General features: G+C 51.4%; 2 protein-coding genes across 9 annotated transcripts in view; both read left to right on the top strand.

Annotated features, from left to right (window-relative positions):
* PDPK1 (3-phosphoinositide dependent protein kinase 1) overlaps positions 1–12,083 on the top strand; it is an 83,757-nt gene extending 71,674 nt beyond the window's left edge. For all 6 annotated transcript variants that reach the window (XM_070568655.1, XM_070568653.1, XM_070568651.1 and 3 more), the window contains 3 exons: positions 4,655–4,712; positions 5,662–5,814; positions 6,231–12,083. In XM_070568655.1, the coding sequence (XP_070424756.1) occupies positions 4,655–4,712; positions 5,662–5,814; positions 6,231–6,347 (328 nt within the window). In that variant the 3' untranslated portion in view covers positions 6,348–12,083. The remainder of the gene's footprint in view (positions 1–4,654; positions 4,713–5,661; positions 5,815–6,230) is intronic.
* Positions 12,084–12,353: 270 nt separating this feature from the next.
* Positions 12,354–25,802, top strand: part of KCTD5 (potassium channel tetramerization domain containing 5) — a 28,871-nt gene continuing 15,422 nt past the window's right edge. The window contains exons 1-2 of one of the 3 annotated variants that reach the window (XM_008521188.2): positions 12,354–12,681; positions 25,199–25,307. In XM_008521188.2, the coding sequence (XP_008519410.2) occupies positions 12,430–12,681; positions 25,199–25,307 (361 nt within the window). In that variant the 5' untranslated portion in view covers positions 12,354–12,429. The remainder of the gene's footprint in view (positions 12,682–25,198; positions 25,308–25,802) is intronic. The other 2 variants (XM_070568660.1, XM_070568661.1) reach the window with 2 other exon arrangements.

The following is a 25,802-nucleotide window of genomic DNA, read 5'->3' as shown; positions in this document are numbered from 1 at the left end:
GTGGCACTGCTTGGCAAGCCATGCTGTGGTAGGCATCCCACATATAAAGTGGAGGAAGATGGGCACAGATGTTAGCTCAGGGCCAGTCTTCCTCAGCAAAAAGAGGAGGAGTGGCAGCAGATGTTAGCTCAGTGCTAATCTTCCTCAAGAACAAAAAAGAAAGAAAAAAAAAGCACTTGTGTGATGGTTTGCATTGGGAGCAAAACCAGCTGCTCTTTTCATAGAATACCACTTTCACTGGAAAGTTTGATTGACAAACTATGGTCATTCGGACTTGGCTATTTTGCAGACATTTTTCTGGAAAAGGAATGGAATGAACGTGTCACATCAAGGAAAGCAACTGCTAGTATTTGTTACCAATAATAAAATCAAAACCTCAAATGAAAATTAGAATTTTGGGAAACTTTATCACTGTGAGCTTGACATCTTCCCAATACCTAAAGACTGTTTAGTATTTTATTTTTTAAAGATTTTATTTTTCCTTTTTCTCCCCAAAGCTCCCCGGTACATAGTTGTGTATTTTCAGTTGTGGGTCCTTCTAGTTGTGGCATGTGGGAAGCTGCCTCAACATGGCCCATGTCCATGCCCAGGATCCGAACTGGCAAAAACCCTGGGCCGCTGAAGCAGACTGCACGAGCTCAACCACTCGGCCAGAGGGCTGGCATCTCTAAAGACTTTTTTGAGGAGATAGGTAGTGATATTAATGAATCGATTTGTTGATATTGTACAATGAAATTTTTCATTGTTTGGAAATTCTCCATGATTCAGCAAGCCACTGTTTTCCAGATGACTAGTGTATGATGCTGTAAAATCATCCCAGGGTGGAGGATCTCTTCAAAGCACAGGGTGGACTGATGGATTCTAATGTTATACAGCATGAAAAATTCATTGTTGGGGATTCGGCTTCCACGTGGCAGCTAACTTTAAGAAACTACACTTGTCGGGTTTTGGTGTAGTATCGAAGAAGAATGCCCACAAATATCTGAAAAGGCTATGAACATATTCCTCCGTCTTCCAGCTGCTTATCTGACTGAGGCTGATTTCTTTGTGTACTTCATCCCAGTCAACACATCACAGTAGAGTGAAGGCAGAGGCAGACATGAGAATCAGCTCTCTTGTATGAAACCAAATAGTAAAGAGATTTGGAAAATGTATAGCAGTGTCATGTTTCTTGTTAATTTTCTTTGGGAAAAAAGTTATTTTTTAAATAAAATTGTTATTTATATTAGTATGTAACAGGTTTATTTTTTAATGAATTAAATAAATGTTTGAGAATGTCTGTTTTAACTTCTCATACATAACTATTGATGGATGTAACCCAAATAAAGAAAGCTCTTTGGTGTCTTCTCTAAAGTTTAAGAGTGTAAAGGGGTACCTAGACGTGAAGGTTTGAGAGCTGGCTTTTAGAACAAACCAGCATGGCCGCTTGGTCCTCCCTTGCTTGCCCAGAAGCCAAGTGTGGAGAGCCCTTCTAAAGCGGTCAGAAGTGCTACATCGGGGCTCTGGCAGCCTCACTGGGTTCTCCTGGAGGTTGCTGTGCCCTGAAATGGTCCAAGCTTGCTGGTGGCTTCAGGCTTGCATCCTTGAATATAATTTGAGGTCTGGGTAGGGTGAGTTAGGCAGAAGAGAGAACTCTGGCTTTGGAATCAGGAAAAAGGGGGATTTTACACTTTCACCCCTTGTGAAATGATTGTAGGCCAGTCATGAGGCCCCTATTTTGACATCCATAGAGAGATGATGATAAATGTCACCTGTATGGGGTGAGCCAGAATGCTTTTTGTGAAAGTGAGGCTGTGATAAAGTCCCATCTACGTGCTCAGAGGTAGGTGTGTCTGACTTAGGTCTGGTTTTGGCTCTTAATCTGCAGACAGCATCTGGCATCTACCACCTGCCCAAGAGAAAAAGGTGCCTTTGCTGGGGGGAGGGGTGTTTTCTTCAGGGGAGTGGGAATTGACTTTTTGAAGTAAAACGTCAAAATAATACCTGTAAGTACTTAAAGTTTTCAAAGTAGATAAATATCTAGTAGCCTGTTGTAAGCTAATTGGTTAATTAACTGAATGAATGGACTGTGGTGGTTATGCTAATAATGGAGCTTCTGACCATCTCTGTCCACACCCTTGGAGTCCTGCCTGTGTGCCCGGAGACCATGGGAAAAGTGGGGTTCAGTTTCATTTCTTCATGTAGGGCCATTGAGGATTTTTTGGGTCACTTAATTCCTCTTTGGGGAATTTCCAGTTTGTATCCGTTGCTCAGTTTTCTGTTGTTTTTTTTTGTTTTTTTTTTTTTTTTAGGAAGATTAGCCCTGAGCTAACATCTGCTGCCAATCCTCCTCTTTTTGCTGAGGAAGGCTGGCCCTGAGTTAACATCTGTACCCATCTTCCTCTACTTTGTATGTGGGACGCCTACCACAGCATGGTATGCCAAGCAGTGCCATGTCCACACCCGGGATCTGAACTGGCGATCCCTGGGCCACCAAAGTGGAACATGTGCATTTAACCACTGCACCACCGGGCCGGCCCCTCTGTTGAGGTTTTAAGTCTTTTGTGTCACTTTGTCTATGCTCTGTGGAGTACAGATGTTGACTCTTTGTGGGTTGTATTTGCTGAAACTCTTTTTTGGCCTGTTTTCTTGTTAATTTTGGTTATTTTTGTAGTTAGAGGTTCTGTTTGTTCTCATGTAGTCATGTCTGTTAGTCTGTATTTAGTGACTTGTTTTGTTTTCAGTTTAGAAAGTAACCCCTCCCACCCAGGCAAATATCCCCTTCTCTTTTTGTTCGAGTTCTTCTCTTGTTTGATTTAATGTTTTACACTGTCTCTCGTGTTAATCCACCTGAAGCTGCAGAGACACTATGAGGCCTTTCCTTCCTTGCCTGTCTGGCAGGCTGCTCTGGCAATCTAGTGCCATCAGCCTGGTGCCCAGCAGCCTGGCTAACTGAAGAGTTGGTGGTGAGATCTTTCACCAGCCTGGGCTTAAATTGGACCCCCCGCCCCCACCATACCCCCCATGTAATTTAATTAAAGTTGTCTTCTTATTGACTTGGGAGTCATCACTACACATTGAATACTCACTTAATAGGGCCTGTTTGTTAGGAGAAGCTTTGTGTTTGGCTCCACTGTTTTATCCGTCTATTTCTGTGCCACAGTAGATCCTCATTATATTTTCTTTTCAAAAATTTCCTTAATTTTTTTCTCTTTGTTTCAAGTCTTGTTTTTGTTTGTTTGTTTGGTTTTAAAATACCTCTGAGAGTGAGGCTGGCCCAGTCATGTAGTGGTCAAGTTCTCGCACTCCACTTTGGCAGCCTGGGGTTTACAGGTTCAGATTCCAGGAATGGACCTACATACCACTCATCAGGCCATGCTGTGGCGGTGTCCCACATACAGAGTAGAGGAAGATTGGCACAGATGCTATCTCAGGGACCATCTTTCTCAAGCAAAAAGAGAAAAGTTGGCAACAGATATTAGCTCAGGGCCAATCTTCCTCACCAAAAAATAAAAAAATAAAATATAAAATACCTCTGAGAGCAAAGTATTGCCCCTTTCCTCATATAGGTCACAGCACTTTTTTTGTTATAATTCTCCTTAGTTGGTTTCAAAATCCACATGAGCCTGCATTAGTTTACTCGGGGCTAGGAGTGGGCGTTGGTCTCGTTGGGTTAGGCTGGGCAGACCTTGGGGCTAGGTGAGCTGGAGTAGGGGAACATGATTCCACCAGCTTGGCCAGTCCTACATGTGCAGTAGGTCCCGCAAGGAGCCAGGGAAGCATGTGGATGTGCTCAGAAGATTACATGGTAAAATGATCACTGTTTGAGGAGACAGCTGTCTTATGGTTTTTTGAAATCTAAAACATTCTGTTTCTACAGCAGAACCTCAGATTAGAAATTTCAGTAAGATCAGACAGAGCATAAGCCAGTAACTGTTAGCTTTCACCAAAAGAGACAACCTGTAGACATTAAAACAGCCTCTTTTAAACTCCTAGTAAGCAAAGTGGAGTATACTTGCTAACAATGTGTATCAAACCAAAACCTGTATTTGAAGCTTTCTCTTCCAAATTCCTGCTATATTTGAATAAAAGTACTTTATTACTATGGTAGAAACGCCAGATAAGATGTTCTTAAACCAAGTCCCACTTGGGTCTTTTAGGGACTTGTAATTCTGGGCTGCTCAGTTGTTTCTGAGCACTGAACTGGGGCTCCCAGCTTGGGGAGGTAACTTAGGAGCGGCAGTCTGCGTCCTGGGGTTGACTCCCAGCAGCCTCCACCCTTTTGGTGAGATTTTGCGTCTTGCCCCAGCTTTGTTTAAAGTAACAAGGACGTGTGTTACGGGCTCAGGTCTGCAGCACCATCTCCCCTCTGCATTTTCTTTGTTGTGTGAACACTGCCAACCGAGAGGTGATGGCAGGCGCTATTTCTGGTGTCTGTATACCCTGGTCCAAATACAGATGGCAAATTCTATAGAGCAGTGGGTGCTTGCATACCAAGTTAGATTTGGAGTTTCCTTGTGGTACTGAAGTGGGTGTGGATCTGTGAAGGGAGAGGCTTGATTCAAACAAAGTTCACAAATGCCGTCAGGAACTTTGTTCTGAAGGGAGGAGTTTGGAGAATTTCTGTCACTGACTCTCATGTGCGTGTCTCATTCTTGTTTTCTTCTTTTTATAGGCATCAGTTTGTAGAAAATAATTTAATACTAAAAATGGGTCCAGTAGATAAGCGAAAGGTAAGTCAGATTCCTGCTGCTCCCTCCTGTGCGTCGGGTCTGCATCTCCGTCCCGGTTCTGACTCAGGATCAGGGCTTCCTGGGCTCCTGCTATAACTTGTTGCACATAGCATCCTTCATCTTGTTCCCTTTTAGAGATCATCTCTAGATTTTATAGTTAAGGAAGATTTCAGCCGTTCAGGGGAACCTGATTGTAACCACACGGTTAGGCCGTGGCCAAATAGAAATACAGCCTCTCACTTTTGACTCGGGAGCCATGTTCTCATGTCTCCATGAGGTTGGGTTCACCCATGTCAAGGTTTCTGTCCAGTCGCGGAGGCTGTGTCTGATATCCCAGCAAGTCATCTATTCATCAGAATTGTTCTGGAAATTACTTACTATGTTATATGGATTAAGTGGATTGTGTCAAAAACTGGACTCTGCAAATGTTCTCCGTCTGTTGATGTGGGCCTTTCTAAGCTCAGGCTCCTGGTCTCCATTCCTGGCCATGCTCAGCCTCACCCACAGTGCATGCTCAGCGAGTGAGCGCCTCCGTGACGGAGGAGCAGAGGGCACGAGATGCGGGGGGGCCTGACTGTGTGGCAGGCCTGTGGGAGTTGCTCAGCGGCAGGGACTTGTGCTGGTGTGCAGGCCTCAGGTTTGCTGCCGAGCACTGCTGCTGCCTCCGTATGTGACAGCCAAAGCAGAGATGCCCCAGATGGGGTGTTAGGATTCAGTGCCCAAGGCGAGGTAGACCAGGCAGTCAGTGCTTCCTCATTCTCTGACCTGAGGAGTGGCTGGGTCCACGGGGGGATGAGGTGTGCACACCTTTGTCTGAGGTGAGTGGACAGGTGGCTGGCGGTGGTCCCTGTGCCTGAGCTAATCTGACGGTCCAGGTTCTGAGGCAGCAGGAAGTGCTGTCAGCATGCAAGACCCTTGGCAAGCAGGGTCTTTGTTTTTTTTGCATCAGGGTTTATTTGCACGACGACGACAGTTACTACTCACAGAAGGGCCACACTTATATTATGTTGATCCTGTCAACAAAGTCCTGAAAGGTGAAATTCCATGGTCACAAGAACTCCGACCAGAGGCCAAGAATTTTAAAACCTTCTTTGTCCACACGGTGAGTTTGTCCCTATGGGTTCTCCTCTGCAGGGCAGTCGGAGGCCTTTGTGCCTCCAATCAAAGCAGCAAAGTGCTGTGGCCTAAGGGGCAGCTGGCCTCCAGGTGATTGTCTCCCCCTTTCCCATGTCCCAGGGGCCCCGAGTTCACAGCTTAGTCCTGAGTTGGGACAGGAGACACCTGTGCTTGTTTTTTAGTTCAAGGGTGTCTGAAGGGATCTGTCGGTCATCACTTTGCATATTTAATCTCTGCACATATGTGGGAGGAGAAAAAGCCACGTGCTCACATGCTTCCAGAAGGTATTTGCAGTGGCTGCAGTAGGACGGCAGTTTCTTTTTATGGTTTCTCACCGACAAGTTGAGGTGCTGGTCTTGGTGGGACTCCCATGAGAACATTAAACGGTTTCTGTCTCTGCAGCCAAACAGGACATATTACCTGATGGACCCGAGCGGGAATGCTCACAAATGGTGCAAAAAGATCCAGGAGGTGTGGAGGTACAGATACCAGAGCCACCCAGATGCCGCTGTGCAGTGACACGCCCAGAGCTGCTGCACTCGCTGCCAGGACACGTGCCCCAGCGCGGCTCGCCGCCATCGGGACGCTTCCAGACCACCTGCCAGCCATCTCAAGGGGGACGCAGACAGCGGAACCTTGCAGCTTTTTTATTTAAAAGAAAAGAAGAAAAAAATACCCAACCACACGAAGAACAAAACCAATAATGAAAAGGAATTCAGGGTCGCTTTGCTTGCTCTCTGTGCTCTGTGGAGGCTTCCCGTGCTCCCTTGCTGTGGGGACGCAGCGCCGTGCACGTCTGCCCCATTCCTGCCTGGACTAGTAGACTAGTGGACAGAGTCGAGTCACCAGCTCTCCACCACACACCCTGCTCACCTGCTGGGCCTGCTGTGGCCGAGGGGATGAGGCGTGTCTCTGGGCTCATTCTGCCCCTGTATTCTCATGGAACTGCTCACCAGGGAGATGTGTGTGCCTCTGCTGGGGGTGGCCCCCGGGCTCCATACATTGAGGGGGGTCTTGGCTTTTCTCCTTGTGCTCCTTTTCTTGTGTCCCTAGTATATGGCCCATCCCCGTGCCCCTGTAGGCCTGTTGCTTACCTCCTTGAGTAGCTCTGGCTGTGGGATTTCTGTGGTTCTTGCTGTGTGTCTGCAAGTACTCCACATGTTGCTTCTGCCAGGCAGGCTCCAGGAGGTGAGAAGCAGAACAGGTTGTCAAGGTGAAATACGGAGCCGCTGCTGAATTTGGAGGGTGCCAGCAAAGTGTTCACATTTATCATCCTGCTGAGCAGTGTTGTCCTCCATGGCTGGAAACCAAGCGCATGTCTACAAGGAGCACTGTCAGAAGGGGGCCCAGTTGGCACCCAGTTGCTGCTGGAGGCAGGGCTCTGCCCGGTCCCATGTGAGGCCAGGCAACAGGGCAGACTGGGCCTGGTGGGCCCCTCCTGCGAGTTTATTTAAAAGGTGAATTGTGCAGGCCTCCCACTGATTGATTACCTAGGGGCTGAGAGACCCCTGGTTTCAGCAAATTGGACGGTACTCAGTCACATCCAGGTGGCACGGAGGAGTGCAGGCTCCCGGCCGTCACACATACCCTTGTGCGTGTTGTGACTGAATGTTCTTGTAACCTAACTCAGAGCATTTTTACATCTCTACAGTGAAAATCTAGAAGCCTTCTCATGTTGCCAGGGCTTTGCCTGGAAAAAAAGTGTTACTCACCTTGCAGGAGGGGCAGGAACACCACACTGAGCCGCGTGCCCCAGCCTTCTCTTCTCCAGTTTCAGGCTGGCTTCCTTTCCCTTTAGAGGCAGTGCCCTGCTGTGTCCTCACACAGTCCAGGATTCACTAGTCCTTTAATTTTTCTCTGCTGCTATTTCCCAGACAGAGAGCTCCTGTCGGTCTGGTGGGGCTCAGCCACCCCTCTCCTGCCCAGGTTGGCCCTGGAGGGCTGTCCTCGGTCCCAAGTGGGAGAGGAGCAGGCACCACCCACGAGCTGCTCACAGACATGTCTCTGTCCCTTGGGGATGAACAACTTTGCCATTTCTTTTAGACTTTCACAAAGGCACCAGCAAAAGGCTCACAAGAAGAGATTCCTCCTGACTTCTTCTCTGCTCCCCATCTCCTATCTTGAATGAATCAGCCGTCACCCTGGGTGACCAGTGGTCCAAGTTGAGAGGAAAGGTGTCTTTCTCAAACTTTAGTGATAAGAGCGGCTCTCCTTAAACTGGGGAAAAAGTTCAGATGTGGGGGATCCCATTGTGCTTGGCAGTGAGAGGGGTCTGGATGGGAGCCGAGGTGGTAGCCAAGTTTGCCAGTGCTTTCTGCTTAGGCCTTGTCCTCTGGCTCTGTGAGAGCTACACGAGGGGGAGGTGTCTGTGTGTCTGTGGGGGTGCCAAGGTATTGGGGGCGTGCCTGGCCTGGGGGTGTCCCAGAGACCAGAGCGTTGCCCTGGGCATGTGGTCAGAAGTCAGGCTCCCTCTTTCCTCCTCCTTGGTTTTGAAAAGGCTTACCTGTGCTCACCTGCTTTTCACAAAGTGAGTCTCGCTCGTCCCTTTCTTTCAGGAGTTCGATTTCAGGCTTACTCCCCGTGTTTATAGTTCACCCTCCTCAGAACATCCGTGTCTGGGTGTGCAGTTTGGAAGCCACTCTTGCACAGTGTCTTCCTAGGTGTCTGGTCACAGGGAAACAAGCAGAGCTCGTATTTGGCTTTAACAAGAGCACTCAGCGGGGCTGCTCGGGGAGAGATGAATCTTGCATCGCATTCTTCCCTCTGGATAGCGCCACTACCTCCTGGGCTTAACCGACAAGCTCCATCTTAACCTGCAAAACCAGAGAATAAGGGGTTCAGGGCTGAGCTAGCAGCTGACGGAGCTGAAGTGACTGCCCTTGCCTGAGCCAGTGACAGCTGAGCCCTTCTCTGTAGGTCACCTTTCTCTGCTCACTCAGAGTCCTCCTTTTTCTTTTTTTTTTTTTTTAGGCCCATACATACTCTTTCTTACCCTGTGCTTGCTCCTGTCGACTTTAGTTTTATCCAGCTCATCCTTAGAGCCATCGTCCCAGCGTGCAGGTGCCTTACATTCTAAGATGTGGGCGTAGGTGTCAGTCTGTGTGCATACATAGACATATGGAAATATAAATGTGGATTTATCCAAGGCGAGAAAGAAAACGCCCTGTTTAATAGATCCAGGTGCCATGTGTCTTCCTGAGAGAGGGCAAGGACAAGTGTAAAGGCCACACCAAGCCCCCGCCAAGCAGAGAGGATCACATCCCGTGTGGCCTGTCGTGGCATGGAGGGGAGGGAGCATGGTCAGGAAGGCTATGGTCTCCACCTGCACGGATAGCCCACTGTGCCTTGCCGCTCTCTGGGAACTTGAGGAAGCTGGCTTTGGTTGGGGGTGGTTTCCTTCCGTCTTTCTGTGAACCTGACCGGGGTGGTGGGCAGCTCCGTGTGGAGCACAGAGCCCCACCTTGTGATTCGCACCACAGCATGCCTGCCATTCTGAACGGTGACTCTCCAGAGGCTTGTTACAGACTTGCTTTGAGAAAGATGGGGTCATGCCGAAGCTGGTGGGAACCACACCTACTCCAGCCCCCTAGGGCTACTCTTTGGTATTTGTGGCCCAGGCCTGAAGGAATTGCAGGTGATGGTCCATGGCACAGACGCCCCCCCCCCCCCCAACACACCCCCCCATGGCAGGGTGCCAGCACAGGGGGCTCCAGGTGACTCTGTACTTTCTTAAAACATTTGTTTTGTGAAAAAATCAACTGCAGGCTCACCACCCAGAAAAGACCCCTGTGAACATTTTGGTGTATAGCCTGCCCCCCGCCCCCCTTCACAAACAGTGGTTTCCTTTTTAAACTAAATTGGGAACATACAACATACACCATTTTGCATCTAGCTTTTTTCACTTAACATTTTATCTTAAGCATTTCCCCATGTCATGAACAATGATTCAAAAACATTGTTTTTAATTATTGTAGTTTAATGGCTATACATTTTATCATAATTTATCTGACCATTTCCCTGTTGTAAAACATTTAGATGGTTTCTGATTTTTCACTATTTAAATAATGCTGCAATGAATATCCTTATAAATCTTTGATTTTTGACTCTGATCCCCCCTGCCCCCGGTTTCTAGAAGTGGTATTTTTGGGTCAAAGAGTTTGTTAGTTTTAAAGGTGGTATTAATCTCTCTTCCTCTGTCTTGATCTGATGCTTAGATGCTCAGAGTTCTAGTACAGAACTTCCTTATTTGTGTCCTACAGATTCTGAACAAATCTACTTCCGGTAAGCTGTGTGTTCCAAAGAATGTTTGAATAAGACTGGTCTTTTTTTTTTTTAATGCTAAAATGATGTCATTACCGCAGTTCCTTTGTGACAGATTTTTCCAAAAGCCAATTTATTTTCATTGAAAGGATCTGGTTATGCTTGCATGTTAGTTACCTTCCCATCCCTGCTGCTGTGGCTTTCAAGTGCTTGGTAGTATTTTCAGAATCTTGTACTTTGTGTCCACAATGGTACTGAATTTGCATCTGCACAGTCAGCAGAGATAAAAAGTGTTGAACTGACCTTGCCACATGCTTTTTGGATGATTTGTAGTTAAGTTCATAGACTCAGAAAGTACATTGGGCTATTTGGAATCAGTAAAAGATCAAAGGCTGTACTTGAAAAAGAAACCACGTAGACAATTGGGTTTCAGAGAAATGTTATTTGTCCCCATGCTCTTCAAGTCGTGGGACTCTGTCAGAGTGTCTGAGCGGTTTGGTAGAGCCAATAGCCAGGCTTTTTCACTAGAATGTGACTGTCCTGTGGCCAGGCTTTTTCATACAGTCTGCCTGTCCTGTGGCCAGGTTTCTCACTGCGGAGTGTGCCCTGGCTGCTGTGGGTTTAAGGGCTTCTCCCCTCTTCTCGCCCACAGGGTTGCAGGTTGCCTAGTTGTCTTCCAGTCCAGACCATCCAAATTTGGTTTCATTCTTAATTTCTCCACTTTAGTTTGGGGTACATTGATTCTGAGGGGAAACATGCATGAGAGATTTTCCTTCGTGCCATGCTCAGTGCCACTTGACTCTGCCAGAGATATGGCTGAATTGTGCAGAATTAGGTCTCCTGCCTTCCTCTGATACCCGAGCCCCTCTCCCTGGCAGGTCTACAGACTGCGGGGTGCTCACTGCCCAGACGCAGAGGCTGCAGCCACTGGGAGGGTGTGGTGAAGGTACTATTCTTGGAGAGTTTGCCATATACCTGTTTTTCCACATTGCTTCTTTTCATATCCAAACCTAACATGAACTGATGGCGACTCAAGTGGATGTGGCCCTTGGCTTTTAGGCAGCCTACATGGCAAGTACCTTAAATCAGGGCAGGAGGCAATCCCAGAGCCTCTGAGGGGCACAGGCTGCCTGTGGAAAACTGGTCTGGGGAGGAAGCTGTTCCAGCAAAGGGCAGTTTTGTCTGTAGCTCAGACAGCTGTGGTGGACAACTGAATGACCTGAATTTTCCCCGTAACTCATTTCTTCAGTATGAGGAAACACCAAACTTTGTGTACAGAGAACTTTTTACAAAAGGCAAACCTTTTTTTAGCTGTGTAATCCACCCTGGTCTAACCCGTCTGGCTGAAGAATAGGGGCCATTTTGCTGGTGAAAAGTCTCTATCGTGATCATAAGTTTGATTGGACGTTGGCAAATTAAATCCTTGCAGTATTTAGAGCTGCTGTAGCTGTTCCTTAACAACAAAATAGGATGAGTCAATAAATAGTATGTTAGCTGTCTTTCAGGTTGGTGGCAGTCAGTTAGAACATGTGTAATATTCTCTACCTGGTCTGTAGCTGTAACTGTGATGTACAGGCAAAGCAAAAATTTAAAAAACTTATGAAAACAAATAATGCAATGATATTAGAATATACACTTTTGTATTTTTATTCTTATATAAGGTTATTTGCTGGCTATTGTTGGCCTCTAGTTCAGTCTGTGTTATTTAAAATCTAATATATGAATTATTTGGATTGAATTCATGTTCGGGGCCACGTTGTTGTATGTATTGATGTACAGCCTTGAATGTGAATAATTATTGTAAACTATATTTTACAACTTTTTTTCTGGCTTTATTATATAAATTTTCTATTTGGTCAATGATTTAATCATATAATTTAATGAATCTGTTTATTCTCTTTTTTTCAAATATTTGTGCTTTAGATGTAGTTACCGGATGATGAATTTTCCACGTATGCTCGGTAGTCTTATAATAAAAAAAGCATGTAGAGTGTAGACACTCGCTAGTCGCTCTTCCTTTCGCCGGGGGCGCGGGTCGGGCATGGTCGAGACTTGGATTCAGGGCCGGGAACCCGGCGTCCGCGCACCGCACGCGCAGGGCGGAGGCCGGCGAGCTCCTTTCGAGCCTGTCGCCGGGCGCCGCGCTGTCCGCCCGCGTCGGCACTCCCAGACCACGCCGCGCCGGGTCCCGACCGGAAGGGGGCATGGCCGGCCGCTTTTCCGGACCGGAACTTCCGCCTCTCGCGTGACGCCCGCCCGTGGGCGGGACAGAGCGCGAAGGACTGTATTAAAGGCCGGACGCTTCCGGTGGAGGGGCGCTGTGGCGGGGCTTGCTGGGATCATGGCGGAGAACCACTGCGAGCTGGTGCCGCCGGCCCCGGGCGGCCTCGGGGCGGGGCTGGGGGGCGGCCTATGCCGCCGCTGCAGCGCGGGGCTCGGCGCCCTGGCCCAGCGGCCCGGCAGCGTGTCCAAGTGGGTCCGGCTCAACGTCGGGGGCACCTACTTCCTCACCACCCGGCAGACGCTGTGCCGGGACCCGAAATCCTTCCTGTACCGTTTGTGCCAGGCCGACCCCGACCTGGACTCGGACAAGGTGAGGGCCGCGCGGGCCAGCCGCAACCTCTGTCCGCGCCAGGAGACCGCCCTGCCCGGGCTCCGAGCGCGGCGCTCCCTGCCACAGCTCGACCCGAGCCCCCGACTCCCTGCCCGGGCCGGGAAGGAGGGGATGGCGCCCTGGCGCCCGCCGCCCTCGAGGATACCCGGCCACCCCACCTCGAGGCTTCTCTTTCTCTCTCTCTTTGCTCTTCGGCGGAGGAGGTTTCCCCGAGCCCGGACTTTGCTGTGGGTCTACTTTCTTCTCCTCCCTAGGTTCTTTGGCCTCTGGTGTTGCACACCTTCTCTCCCCGCCGGTGCCCCATTGGCTCCAGAGTCGGAGAACCCTGGCACTCTTCTCGTCTTTTCGCTTTCCGGACGGTTGAGTTACCGTTGATGTGGGGGGTTTCACGGGTGACCTGCCTTTGCCAGTGACTTGCGTTTAGACAGTTGGCACTCCGTCGTTTTCAGCCACAACACGCACCCACTCCGCGCTCTCAGAGGGTGCCGTCCGTAGAATGATTGTTCAAAGGGAATGTTGCTCATATTAAGGGGTGGCTTAGCGGTGTCAAGGAAGGGCCATGTAGGAAATCTTTTTCAATCCCCTTTCTGATTTGCCTAGTTTTCCTACTGCCCTGGCAAAAGGATAGGAATTTCTAGGTTAGTTTGCCCCTTGTCTTTCGTCAAGTTTAAAGCTCACACTGTTGTACGGATGGGAATAGAGACTATTTTGGTCGTTACCTTTACTTTACAAGACTTGCATCACTGAGGAGTATCATCTTGGGAGCTAAATGGGATTGAAACTCAGGAAAGGCTCTGTTGGAAGAAGTGTTATTGCCTGTATTTGTCCGAGGCAGTTCACAAGCCTTGTTTTACCTTCCCTGGGTCTTTCAGTTGAGCCTACATAATTGCACTTGGCCTTTTGCCTTGCCAGCCCACCATTTGCCACGTGTAAGGCTTCCCAGAAAGATCCTCATCTCTCTTCAAGTTTGAGAACCCTGATGGAGACCATCCTAAGTGTGGCACTGGCCTTATGATCAGGAAATGAGAACTTTTGAGTTACCGCAAAACCACCCATCGTGGGTAGAAATCACAGTTTGAGATGCTGGTGCTCCGGTCCCCCCCGCCCCCCGCCCCCAGCCCTCAGCCATTTCCATTGCTCATTTGAGCAAGCTTTCCACTGTTAGAGAATTGACCTCTCAGAAAATGACAGTCCTCTCCAGGATAGAAATAGGCTTTTGTCAGCTCTGATTTTCCTTTTCCAACGTGGGTCTATGTTTCACTGTTTTGTTTTTCTTTTTAAACAGAGTCCTAATGGTTATTCAGTTTTATTTCTACTCAAGTGTTCTTCTTTTGTATATTGAGTCTGATTTTAACTTGTTCTTGTCCGTTGGGTTGTTTTCAGGCAATGTGTGTCTATTCAGCAGTGAGACAATTGATTCCGAGCTGATCAACTATGTCTTGCACAGTTAAGTTGATTCATCTCTTTATTTTACTGTCTCAGGACTACCAAAAAAATTATGCTTTACTGTAATAGGAGTCCTTTAGGAGAGAGTGATTAATCTATCTGAATATATCTACGTTGTAGCTGCCTTTTTCATCAGCATCCACTTCAATACATTTGATTTCCAGATTGTAAAACCGACATTTAGAACCTGAAGGTAATGCAGCAGATATGGTTTCTGTCTCATAAAGTAGTTGATAGTAAATAAGGGTTAGTTTTAGTCACAGAGAATGTGATTTTGCCAGAAAGAGTGATGCTCATTTGCGTTAGTCGTGTTAGTAGTGTTTACTTCAAATGAGAAAATGTGTAAGATGCTCGGTCTTCTCATTTTTTTCCCTCATTTGTTCTTTTTTTTTTTTTGAGGAAGATTAGCCCTGAGCTAACTACTGCCAAGCCTCCTCTTTTTGCTGAGAAAGACTGGCCCTGAGCTAGCATCCATGCCCCTCTTCCTCTACTTTATACGTGGGACGCCTACCACAGCATGGCTTTTTGCCACATGGTGCCATGTCCGCACCCAGGAGCCAAACTGGCGAACCGCGGGCTGCTGAGAAGTGGAACCTGCGCACTTAACCTCTGTGCCACCAGGCCGGCCCCTCCCTCCTTATTTCTGATAAAAGAATGTCCCGGAGATTCACTCCTAGATAACGAAACCCTGAGTGAAGAGTCTGAGGATGAGGATGGAGGGGAAGGGGTGTTCAGAGGAGTGGGACGCTAGTAATTACGCAGTAGAAGAGAAACAGGATGTTGATTCACATATAAAAATCTCCAAGCAGTGACCTCATAGTTAAGATTAATGAAAGCATACCTGGCAGATATTCCTAGGGCTGACCAAAAGCCCAGCCTGGTGGAAGATTTCCTGCTGGGCATTTGACTAGTGTTTATTGAGCATCTGGTCTTGCAGAAGGTGGTGCCTGGGGTTGGGTGGGGAAATTTAAGGAGGAGGACTTCCAAGAAACAGAAGACCAGGACCCTGATGGGTTTGGAGTTCACTGGGAGAGTGCCTGGAGCTTGCTCTTAAATGCAGGGTGTCTGGTTAGGAGCTCCATCAGTGAAGCCGTGTGGGAGAGGTGGAGTTACAGGATGCTTTCTGGAGGAGTGCTTTTAAGGAAGTCAACAGACTGGTTGTTAGGGAGGGTGGGGAGCTGGGCTGCCACTTGTTCCCCTTTCCCTAAGTCCTCACGTTCCCCGTCTCAGGACTGAACCTGGGACCTACTCCCACCAGGCTTCGAACTCCCAAACCCATACCCTCTTGTCTGAAGTTCTGACTCTGCGCTCCTGCCATGAAGTTCTCTTTATAGACAGCCCAAGTGTGAATTCTCACTTCCTCCTGGGGTCTCCTCCAGCGGGCTGTGTCTGCGTTATTCATGTCAGCATCTGCTCATCGGCTGTCCTGGGTCGTTTTTCTCTCCCATGTTGCTTTAGGGGCAGGCCAGGTATAATGCTCTTTCCCGGAAGTGCTTTGTAAATACTTGGTGTGTGATTCATTTGGTTATGTGTCTGTGTTCCATGGTACCTGGCTCATAGGCATTGCTGAGAACAGGTTAGAGTTGGTTTAGAGCTGAATCAGCCCCTGCTTTGGTGCAGAGGTGCTTTAGGAGTTAAAGGGAAACAGGAAGTTGCTACCACTTGGTGGTTGGAAACCACTCAGACTGAGTAGGATTTGCCTGGTTCAGTCTCTGCAGCCAAGCCAGGCCTGGAGGGAACTGCAGGTTGCTCAGCTTTTGTCCCTTGACAGGGCCCTTGTCCTGGCGTCAGGGTTGCAGATGTGGGGGCATCAGAGGGGTCTTTGAGGGGTGGGGCTTTCAGGGTGCTTCTAATGACATGTCTCTTGCACTTCTTCACCTGTGCTCACTCCGAGTGTACGTGGCATTGGCAAGCGTTTCAGGATTGGAAAGATAGTGGAAGGAATTTTACAGACAGGGTGAAGTGATGGGGCTGTGGGTGGAAGCATGATCTTTTAAGCTCCTTGGCAAGAGAAGTGGGGATTACTTAGAGTGGGAACGGCAGCTTATGTCCCGGGGGGCTAAGTTGGAGGTGAGAAGCTAACGTGCTGGATGCCTGCGACTGTCCCATGCCCGTGAGAGCACTGTGTTGGCCCGCCAGAGGCTGAGTGGTGTCCCGGGACTCTAGTCGTCTCATTTCACACCACGTTGAGGATGTGGCTCTGAGTATGTTCTTAGCCCTGACCACACAGTGTCGTTTGTTCAGGACCTGAGCGAATGGTCCCCTCTTGTGCTGGGGGCACCCTCCCCCCAAGTGCAGCAGGTGCTGGCGCTCAGTGAATGCTGCGGTCAACTCTTCACCAGGTACCTGGTTTGAAGGCCCCTCGGGTCTGAGCCAGCCCACGAGTCAGTGCCGGGAAGTCCTGAGAATGGACTTGCCTTTGGTGAGAAGAGCTTGTTGCAGGGCCTCAGACACAAGCCCAGGGCACAGATGTCCCCTGTCAGCTATCTGAGGGTGCCCGGGAGGAAATGGCTGTCAGCTGCAGGGTGTTTCCTCCTGCCGACTGACCACACATGCAGCCTTTGGTTGCCCTTGTCCAGCAGGGCAGTGACTGGTCTTGGTTTAGAGCAGCAGTCAAAAAACTGTGTTCTACCTGCCCGATTTTGCAAATAAAGTTTTATGGGCACACAGAGATGCCCACTTGCATCCGGGTTGTCTGTGGCTGTTTCCGCCTGGGGGGTGCTCATGGCTCTTTTCCAAGGGTGCTCCAGATCAGCAGTCGGAGTTCTTTAAAGGAGCTGATGCTGTTTGGCACCGAGGGAGGAGTCTGCGTGGCCAGGGTGGCAGCAGGCCACCTCGAGCACTGGTGCTCTCATCAGGCCTTAATTGGGCAGGTGCTCTGCCCAGACTGCAGAGCACTTGGAACATTTCTGTCTGGAGTTGGTGTGATGTGGGTATTGGCTGGGAGAGAGCATTTTCCGTGGCCGAGGTCTGAGACTTTGGACTCAGGCCTGACTTTGACTCCGCCCACACTTTAACCTGCTGTGTGACTTGGGGTAAGTTAATGTACCTCTTTGAGCCTTAGTCACAGAGGAGTTGTAAGAATTAAGGAAGATGATCAATGTCACACCTCCCCCACCCAGTGCCTGGTGCTCAGTCATTGCAGTAAATAGAGATGGCTCTTCATAGTCTTTATTTCACTTTTGCACTGTGTTTTTGGAAAGAATGTACAAGAATGCTCCTTTCTCCCCTCAGAACATGTTTTTGTTACTGTTTGTCTCTTGCATATGCTCATTCAGTCCCCGCATACCTCACGGTGCTGGTGAGTGGCTCTGTGTGAGGGAGCTGGGCCCCCTGGTCTCCCTTGCTTCTCCAGCTGCCTCTTCACACTCCCCCCAGAGCTCCTGACTGATCTTAGGACAGGCCCCTGAAGGCTGGCTCCCAGTTCAGGGCTTGGCTTCCTGGGCAGCACACAAGTTTCCTTGCACGAAATGTGATGCCCTGGAGCCTGGAGGACAGCGCTGCGGAGTCCAAACACCAGCCCCTGTGTGCTCGGGCTGGCTCAGGTGTCCCGGCAGCGTGCGAGTGGCGGTGTGCGCCAAGACTCCCTATCCTTCATCTGTGTTCTGGTGGGTTCTGGTTTCCTCAGCAGTTGGGCTTCCAGGGCCTCAGCCTGGTTTTGCAAGTCAGGCTTGGGTGGAGATGGTTCTGGAGGTGATGAGCTGGGCCAGCCCCTCACTGCTGACAGGTTAGTTTTTGGAGGCAGGCAGCACTGGGCGTCAGACTATCCTTGGTGAGGAGGGCAGGGGCTGAGGGAGCAGAGGAGCTGCAGGCCTGCCCTTCGGCCCCAGCGAGAGGGAGCAGTGAACTCCGCACTGGACCTGCCAGTGGGGCTGAGTGTGGGAAGAGAGCAGAGGCCACCTGGGAGCCAGCAGGGCGGTGGCTGTGGGGACAGCTGGCGGAGAGGGCTCAGTGCCTCATAGGAGTACTGGGCTAGGCGTAAACCCCTGGTGGGACATTCTGGCTGCAGTGTCCCACCTGCCAGCACTGTGCGGCTGGCGCCCGGGGGACTGGAGACTCCAGTCTTGAGGAGGCCTTACCCCCAGGCTGGCAGAACCACCGTGGGGGTTTGCAACCAAGGACCCTGGATTGTTCCTAGGGCACTTCTGCCCCAGGCCATCATGTTTCCGTCTGCTTCCGTCTCTAGTTCTTTTGCTCATGCCAGCAGCTTTGTGTTCAGCACAACACTCACGCCACCAGGATAAGGCCTGGGACATCTGTAGGGATTCCTGTGCAGGCTCTCCACAGATGGAATGTCTCTGGGGAGGGAAGCACCTGAGACTTGTGGGCAGATGGATGGCCTCTTGCCTCGTGACATAAATGTTCATAGCAGCTGTGACCTGGACAGGTGGCTCTTGGGCCACAGGTCCACCCATGGCATCCTGCCCACCTTGTCCCTTTGCCCCAGGGTGACCTTGGTGCCTGCTTCAGTCTGTGCACAGTGCATGCAGCATCTGCTCTAAGTGGGCCCCAGTCCTGCCAAGCTGAACGGGTCCCTGTGAACCGTCTCTGCTTATTCACGGAGCTTGGTGGGCCCACCGTAGGGGAATTTGAAGCAGGTTGTTGTTTTCTTCCCCCAAAGCCCCAGCACATAGTTGTATATCCTAGTTATAAGTCCTTCTAGTTCCTCTGTATGGGGTGCTGCCACAGCATGGCTTGATGAGTGGTGCTAGGTCCACGCCCAGGATCCGAACTGGCGAACCCCAGGCTGCCGAAGCGGAGTGCAGGAACTTAACCACTACACCACTGGGTCAGCCCCTGAAGCACGTTTGTTCCAAGAGAAGTCCCAGGTGCCTCACCTGTGGGGGTCCTTTCACAAGTCCACTCCTGTTTGCTTCCTGGTGAGCCCGTTTGAGTCATGTGTGTCATTCTGTATTCCATTTCTACACTGCATTGAATAGCATCTGTCTGGGGCTGAGGATTCAGCCTGGGGGTCAGGGCCCCACAAGCCGGGTGCTGGTCAGGATCTGAGGGGGTTTGTTTCCAAGGGAGGTAGCCAGGAGCAGCGCCAAGGGTCGGAGTGACCTGGAGCACTGACACGTGCTCCCCGTGGCCTCTCCTTTTCTCCCCGTGCGTGCCGGGGGTATGTCAGCTCTCTGGGTGTACACAGGGCATCTCTTGCCGGGAAAACGAAATCAGAACTGGTGGGCGCTCCTGGGCACAGGTAGCGCAGTTGCCATGTGGGGTCCCAGCTGTTCTGCGCGCCCAGGCATCTCGGACAAGCCTCTGGTGTCTGGACCTCCGTTTCCTCTTCTGTAATTGGCAATGTCTAGGGCCTCTTCTGTGTCAGGGATCTGACAAACTGGAAAACAAAACAGAAAAGAGGGCAGAGATGAAGGTTTTATGTGCAAATTTGAAATGGGCACTTAAAATGGATAATTTCAGCTTGAAAGCTAAGTATAGATTTTATTTCTTTCCTTTTTCTCCCCAAAGCCCCCCAGTACATAGTTGTATATTCTTCGTTGTGGGTCCTTCTAGTTGTGGCATGTGGGACGCTGCCTCAGCGTGGTTTGATGAGCAGTGCCATGTCCGCGCCCAGGATTCGAACCAACGAAACACTGGGCCGCCTGCAGCGGAGCGCACAAACTTAACCACTCAGCCACGGGGCCAGCCCCTGAAAGCTAAGTATTTCTAATTAGGTTGATAGCAAAATGTTTGTACACAGAAAATTCTATGCTTTTTGCATTTAGGTTTCAATAGGGAAATCAGAGAGGATATATCTCCCATTTAGCTCAGGACACTCAACGCTCTTGATTTCGTGTGTCCAGTGGCTGTCCCTTTTCTCTTGCAACGTGGTCATGTCCCACTTCCTAGTTGTTTGCGGAAATTGGGAGGGTGGTTTATAGGAGCCAAGCGCAGACGCTCTGTGGAGACCTCACGGAGCCCGAGCAAGATGGGTCCACAGGATTATTTTCCATGTAGAATCTTGCATGAGAGCCTGACATTCTCGACCCTTGTTCCTGGTTGCTGTTTTCAAGACCACGTGGTTGTATTGCGGAGTGGCCGGCACTTAGGGACACGTGGCCCCCACTTTACCCACGAGGCTCTCTGGACAGCAGATTTGATTCCTCTTTGGTGTGAGGGCAGGGTTTTACTTCTGTGCACAGCGTGGGCAGGGAGCCCTGGTCTCGGGCTGTTTACTGCTGCATTACCTCTCAGAGCATTGCTTCCGTACCAGCAGCGTGGGCCGAGGATGCTGGGCGGCTCTGAAAGAAGTCAATGGGGTGGAGCTTGCTTGGTGGTTTCAAATCAGGATTGTGTTCTCTGCTTCCCTCCTTTTCGGGACTGCAGGTCAGGGATCTCCTGGGAGAGCATGTGATGTGGGCTGGGCCCTGCCTTTGCCCACTGGCTCCTCTCAGAGAAATGGCTGTGGGCATGCTGCTCCTGGCTGTGGTCAGGGCATCAGCTCTGTGGCCACCCGCCCAGGATTGATGGCCCCGCAGCTCAGGCTCAGGGATGCAGGGTTCAAACTGCCCCTGGAAACCAGCAGCTCTGGCCTCAGACGTTGGGCCCAGTTGGAGTGGGATTCAGCCAACCTGGGCGTCAGCAAGCCGTCCCTCCCCACACATACTCCACCTGTTCCCCCACCTCTGTAGTGTGTGGACCTGCATGTCCATTAAACATTCAAGAGCCTAGTCCAGCCTTTCCCTTTTTTATGCCCTTAGGATAGGTGTATATTTTTAAAGCCAGCACTTCACAAGTAGGTCAAACACTAATTCATTGAGAAGTTGGGGGAGGTCACTAGATTTGTTGAGAAAGCAGTCTTAATTCTGGCTCTTTTACAAAAATAAAAAGCCTCAAACCTCAGCACTCTGTAAGTGGAGCACACACTTATTATATAAATTGAGCAAAGGACAGAGGGAGGGAGGAGGAAGAGAGACCCGCGTGTGTTGCCATCCCGCCGGGGTGAATGTCTTGTCTGGTCCCTGCTGCCTTTTAGAAGCCGGCGCACTGAATCTCCATCCCAAGGCTCTCCCTCCTGCTCTTGCAGCCTGATGGACTGAGGGAGGAGGTGAGTGCAGCGTGCCAGCAGCTGTGCCTCGCTCGTTCCCCCACTTGCTAGTGTAGATACCACTGAGATGGTCCTCTCTGCTTTTGCATAAGTGAGCATAAGACTTCCGCATTTGGGGTTTTTTTGTGTGTTTTCTGTGTTCTATATTTTTCTTTATCTCTGCCTTAGGATGTCGGCCCTAGGGCCATTACCAACACAAGCACGTGACATGTTGAGGCCCCTGCACTAGTGTCAGCCGCCCTCTGGTCAGCTTGTCCAGCAGCGATGTCTGAGGGTGCCTGCCCACTGCCAAGCCTCACCGATGCTCCACGCCTCTGGAGCCCGCTGCTCACGCGCAGGTGCTCGGAGACATGGTTTTTACAGAGCTCTTGCCTGTGTGCATCTAAACGGGAGTCAGTCTGTGGTCGTCTGGGCTGTAGCCCAAGATAAAACCCAGTGGAATTTGGGGGTTTTGGTGTAGGGCCCCCAGCACTTGTAGAAGTTGACGTCTCCCTGCTGAGGAGCCCAGTGCTGAGAGTACCACCCCCCTGCACTGCTGCCTGGCCTGTCCTAACCCCAGAGTCTCTCGGCCTTGCTTCCTGCTGAAACCATCCCGTCAAAACGAATCCGCAAGAGGAAACCAGGCCAGAGAGCCCTGCTGTACCTCGGTGGAGCAGGCCGCTCCCCAGCTTCCTTCAGCGCTGCTCATCGGCTGCACAGGCTGGCTCGTCACAGGCAGAGGATGGCCTCTGAGTAGCTGAGTGTGAGCCTGGGCCTAGATGGCTTGGCTTCCGTGCTCCCCCTGTCGTTGCAGCTCTGTACTCCCATTTCTGAGGCGCCAGCTATCTGCTGGCTGTTGTGTCGTTGTGCTGCCTGCTTCTCTGTGGGCCACCGCCTCACTTGGCCTCAGGGTCAGCACCAGAGCCCACACACTGCAGTGGGAGCCTGTGTTGGTGGATGCTGAGCCTGAGGTTCCGCACCTTGAGATGTGAGCAGGGTTCTCTTTGCTCTTCCCTCGCCTTGCCTCCCAGCCAGGTTAGCAGCAAATGCCTTGAACTCTTGGCCTCATTATTCTAGAGGTCTCTGAGAGGCTGCTGCTTTAAAGCTGCTCCTTAATTGGATGACTGTGGGGACCCCCGTGTAGGGACAGGCCTGCCTCTCCCTTTGACGGCTGGATAATTGGGCAAACAGGCTGCTTGCCTTGGAGCACTGGGTATGAGTGGGAACCAGAGGCTGCCAAGTGTGATGGGAAGGCTAGCAGTGGCCCGCTGCTCCTGAGCTGATGTTTTGTGCCCTTGCCAGCCTCGGCACTGGGTCTCCAGTCTCTCCTGGATGGGGATGGAGAGTGATGCCCCACCCCTGGGGTTCGAGGTCTTCACTGCTGGCAGGGTCTCTCTTCAGGTACCCCAAGAAGGGGCCTTGAACCGGCCTTGGGAAGCCCACAGGCGGTGTCTGGAGTGCCCTGTGTGCAGTGTACTCTGAGCCGAGAGCCCAGACCCAGGGTGACGTTCCTTCAGCACATCAGCCAAGGGATGTTTCAGGGTCCAGCTCCAGTGCAGCTCTCCAGTGTCCTGTCCAGGCTCCCTGTCTGCGTTCCCTCTGCGCCTGGGTGGCTGCCCCTTCCCCTGGTCCCCAGCGTGCTGGCCGCTGCCGTTTTCGTCAGCTCACCTGCCCTTCCCTCCTTTTCTGTCCCAGTCCCTCGTATCCTCCAGGCTTTGGAGGCCTGGGTCACCTTTGTGTATTGTGCTGCTCAGTATACTGTTGGCACTCAATAAACTTGTTTTTCCTCCTCCACCGGCTTCCAGTGCTGAGTTGTCAGCTTGTCAGAGGTGTGGCCTTGAGCCCACGGAGGTGTGGTCTGACCCAACTGAGGCCTCTGCCCAGTGTGATGAGGGAACTCTCTGGGGTGTCCTGAGGGTGGAGATGAGCCTGTCCTCATCTTATCTTTCCTTCTTGACCTTCTGCCAGCTGTCTGTCAAGATAGCAGGGAGCCGATGAATAATTCTGAGCTTGGTGATGTGCAAATGTCATGTGTTTGGCTCTGTTCATATGTGGGCAGTGGGGAGCCCCTTGATTTTTTGTTGTGGCAGCTCCATCCTTTTCTTTCCAGACCTCGGCCCCTTGGTATGGTGGCCCTTTTCACCAGCAGGCAGACTGCCAAAGCATCATTCTTCTGGAAGCTGTTCTGCAAGGTCGTTTGGCCTTGCTTGGAGAACAGTAGGGTCAGGAGGAAAGGCTGGGGAGCCAGGCTGGAGGCAGTGCCCGTGGGATGGTGTCTGACCAGTGCTGCCGTAGATGGGTGGGGTGGGACACGAGGGTGAGGTGGGGGGCAATGTGTGGTTGGGATGCTGCTCTGGGAGACAGGAAGCCCGAGGAGGGAGCTGGCGGTGGCCTGTCAGTGCAGGAGGCTGGGCTCAATGCCCGGGGCCTGCCCTGTGACCAATGAGGCTCCCAGTCCCAGGGCCCTCACATCCAGAGCCCTAATTGCTTTGATCTAAGAGAAGCAGATTTTTATAGCTTTTTGGTGGTGGACTTAGGAGAGAAGCCCTTGAAACCACCAGGTTTTACCATACAAATTCCAGAATTTGATGCTCATGAATGAATAATAGAGTTCTAACATGGCCAATGGCTGCGTGGCCAAGGCGCCTCCTGCCTCCCTGTGTCCCATGGGCATGCCACATTGGAGAGGGTCAGGTGTGTCTACCGCACCGCCTCCCCCTGCAAAGATGCCTAACACTGTCCTCTTGGGGCCTCAGCCGGCCAGCTGCTCCCGTGTTTGCCACAGCCGTGCCTGCCAAGGCCCTCCTTCTGGACGGGGAGGCATGTCAACTCTCCAGATGACCTACGGAGTCACCTTCTTTTAGAGCAGACAGCCTCGGCACCTGCTGCCCTCCCTGGCGCCATTGGTCCAGGGACCAGCCCCACTGGAGGGAGACCTGGGTGGGTCGTATTCAGCAGACCCATATCAGATATGTGGCCGACACGGACGCAGTGTCCTGACAGCAGTTGGATCAGCTGCCTCCGGGGGATCCCAGGACACAGGTGCTGCCAGCTAGATCTCTGAGGCTTTCATCCTTCACTGTCACAGCCCCGACACCCATAACTCTGTGCAGACCTCTACAGGGCTCCACTGTAGTGGTGTCGTTGTGTGGAGACTGCCTCCACCCCAGTGCCTGGGTGGGCGTGTCTACCTTCCCTGGCCGTGGCTGCGATGGCCATTGAGACAGCTATGGTTTGAGCCAACTGTGAAGATTTGCCAGTGGGTGGTGAGGGTCCCTAACCCTCAGAAAGGCCCCCGATCCCTGTGGTAGGAACCGGGGCCAACCCAGGTCCGGGGGAGCACTTCCGATGGTCTGTTTGTAAACTTTTGGGTCTCTGGGAACTGCCGCCCACAGGGTGAGGCTTCCTTGGTGGTCAGCAACCACTGGGAAGCTCTGGGGGCACCTTGCAGTGGAAAATGAGGCTCCATTCCACGTGCCTCTGACCTGGGTGGTCATCCCTCATCCCCCAGTCCTGCGCATCTGCCCAGGGAGGAGCGAGCACTGAAGTAACAAAGGGCAGGCCCTGGCTGCAGAGGCCCATGTCTTGGGTCCTTCAGAGGTCAAACCGTCAGCATTAGCCAGCCTTAGGAAGTATTCCATGCAGAAGAATCTGTGTTAGGTCACTCTCATGGGATGGTTTCTAAAATGAGAAAAGGGTGAACTTCTCAGACATTTTGGAGCTGGAGGAAAGACGTCCCTACAGATCCAGTTGCCTCAGTAGATAAAGGGAGCTCACCATGAGAGAAACAGCTGACCCTGGGCTTAGACCTGAGATGGTGGCAGGTCAGGGTAGAGGCTGCAGGTGGCAGGGGCATGGAGCCTCGCTCGGGGCTCCCTGCTGTGTTGTCAGTGGATCCGGTTGTGGTTACAGGCATGGCCCACATGCCTGTAGAGCCCTTTGCATGCGGCCTTGCTCTGGCTTAGCTGTGGAGCCCTGTTTCCTCGTCCAGGACTCACACTGCTGTTTGGTTCTTTGTAGGATGAAACAGGTGCCTATTTAATCGACAGAGACCCCACCTACTTTGGGCCTGTGCTGAACTACCTGAGACATGGAAAGCTGGTCATTAACAAAGACCTCGCGGAGGAAGGTGAGTTGGGGGCAGGGCCCCAGGTGCCCTGCAAGGAGCAGGCCCTGCAGGCTGGGCGCTGGCCAGGCTGGGGTCCAGAGGCTGGCAGCAGAAGTCCTGGGTGCCAAGTCTCTCACTTGCTCCCCAGCCTCCTCACAAACATGTCCCACGAGGCAGCAGACGCCGCCTCCTCCTCCAGGAAGCAGACTCGGAGCAGGTCAGGACCGCGATAGCGGAAGGGCCTGAGGACTTCAAGCACATTCCCTGGCCTGGGGGCCCGCCGGCTGTGGGCCGCTCCATGGGCACCCTCCTTCAAGTGTCTAGTCAGTGGTGCTGTGAGGGCGGGGGCTCCTTCCTTGGGAGACCACCCATTCTCAGTTGCTTTGGCTGGGCAGTCTGAGGGCCCCTGTGGTACGGACATACCCACCGTGCGAGTCTGCCAAGTGTCCCTCAGAGCCTTGGTCAGCCTGGGTCTGCTCTCCTTCCAGGGCACCACTGTGCCATCACTCCAACTTC

This window comes from Equus przewalskii, chromosome 12 (genome assembly GCF_037783145.1).
Source record: "Equus przewalskii isolate Varuska chromosome 12, EquPr2, whole genome shotgun sequence".
NCBI lineage: Eukaryota > Metazoa > Chordata > Mammalia > Perissodactyla > Equidae > Equus > Equus przewalskii.
Note: the sequence above shows the minus strand (reverse complement) of the source record. Positions and strands in the feature narration are given on the sequence as shown.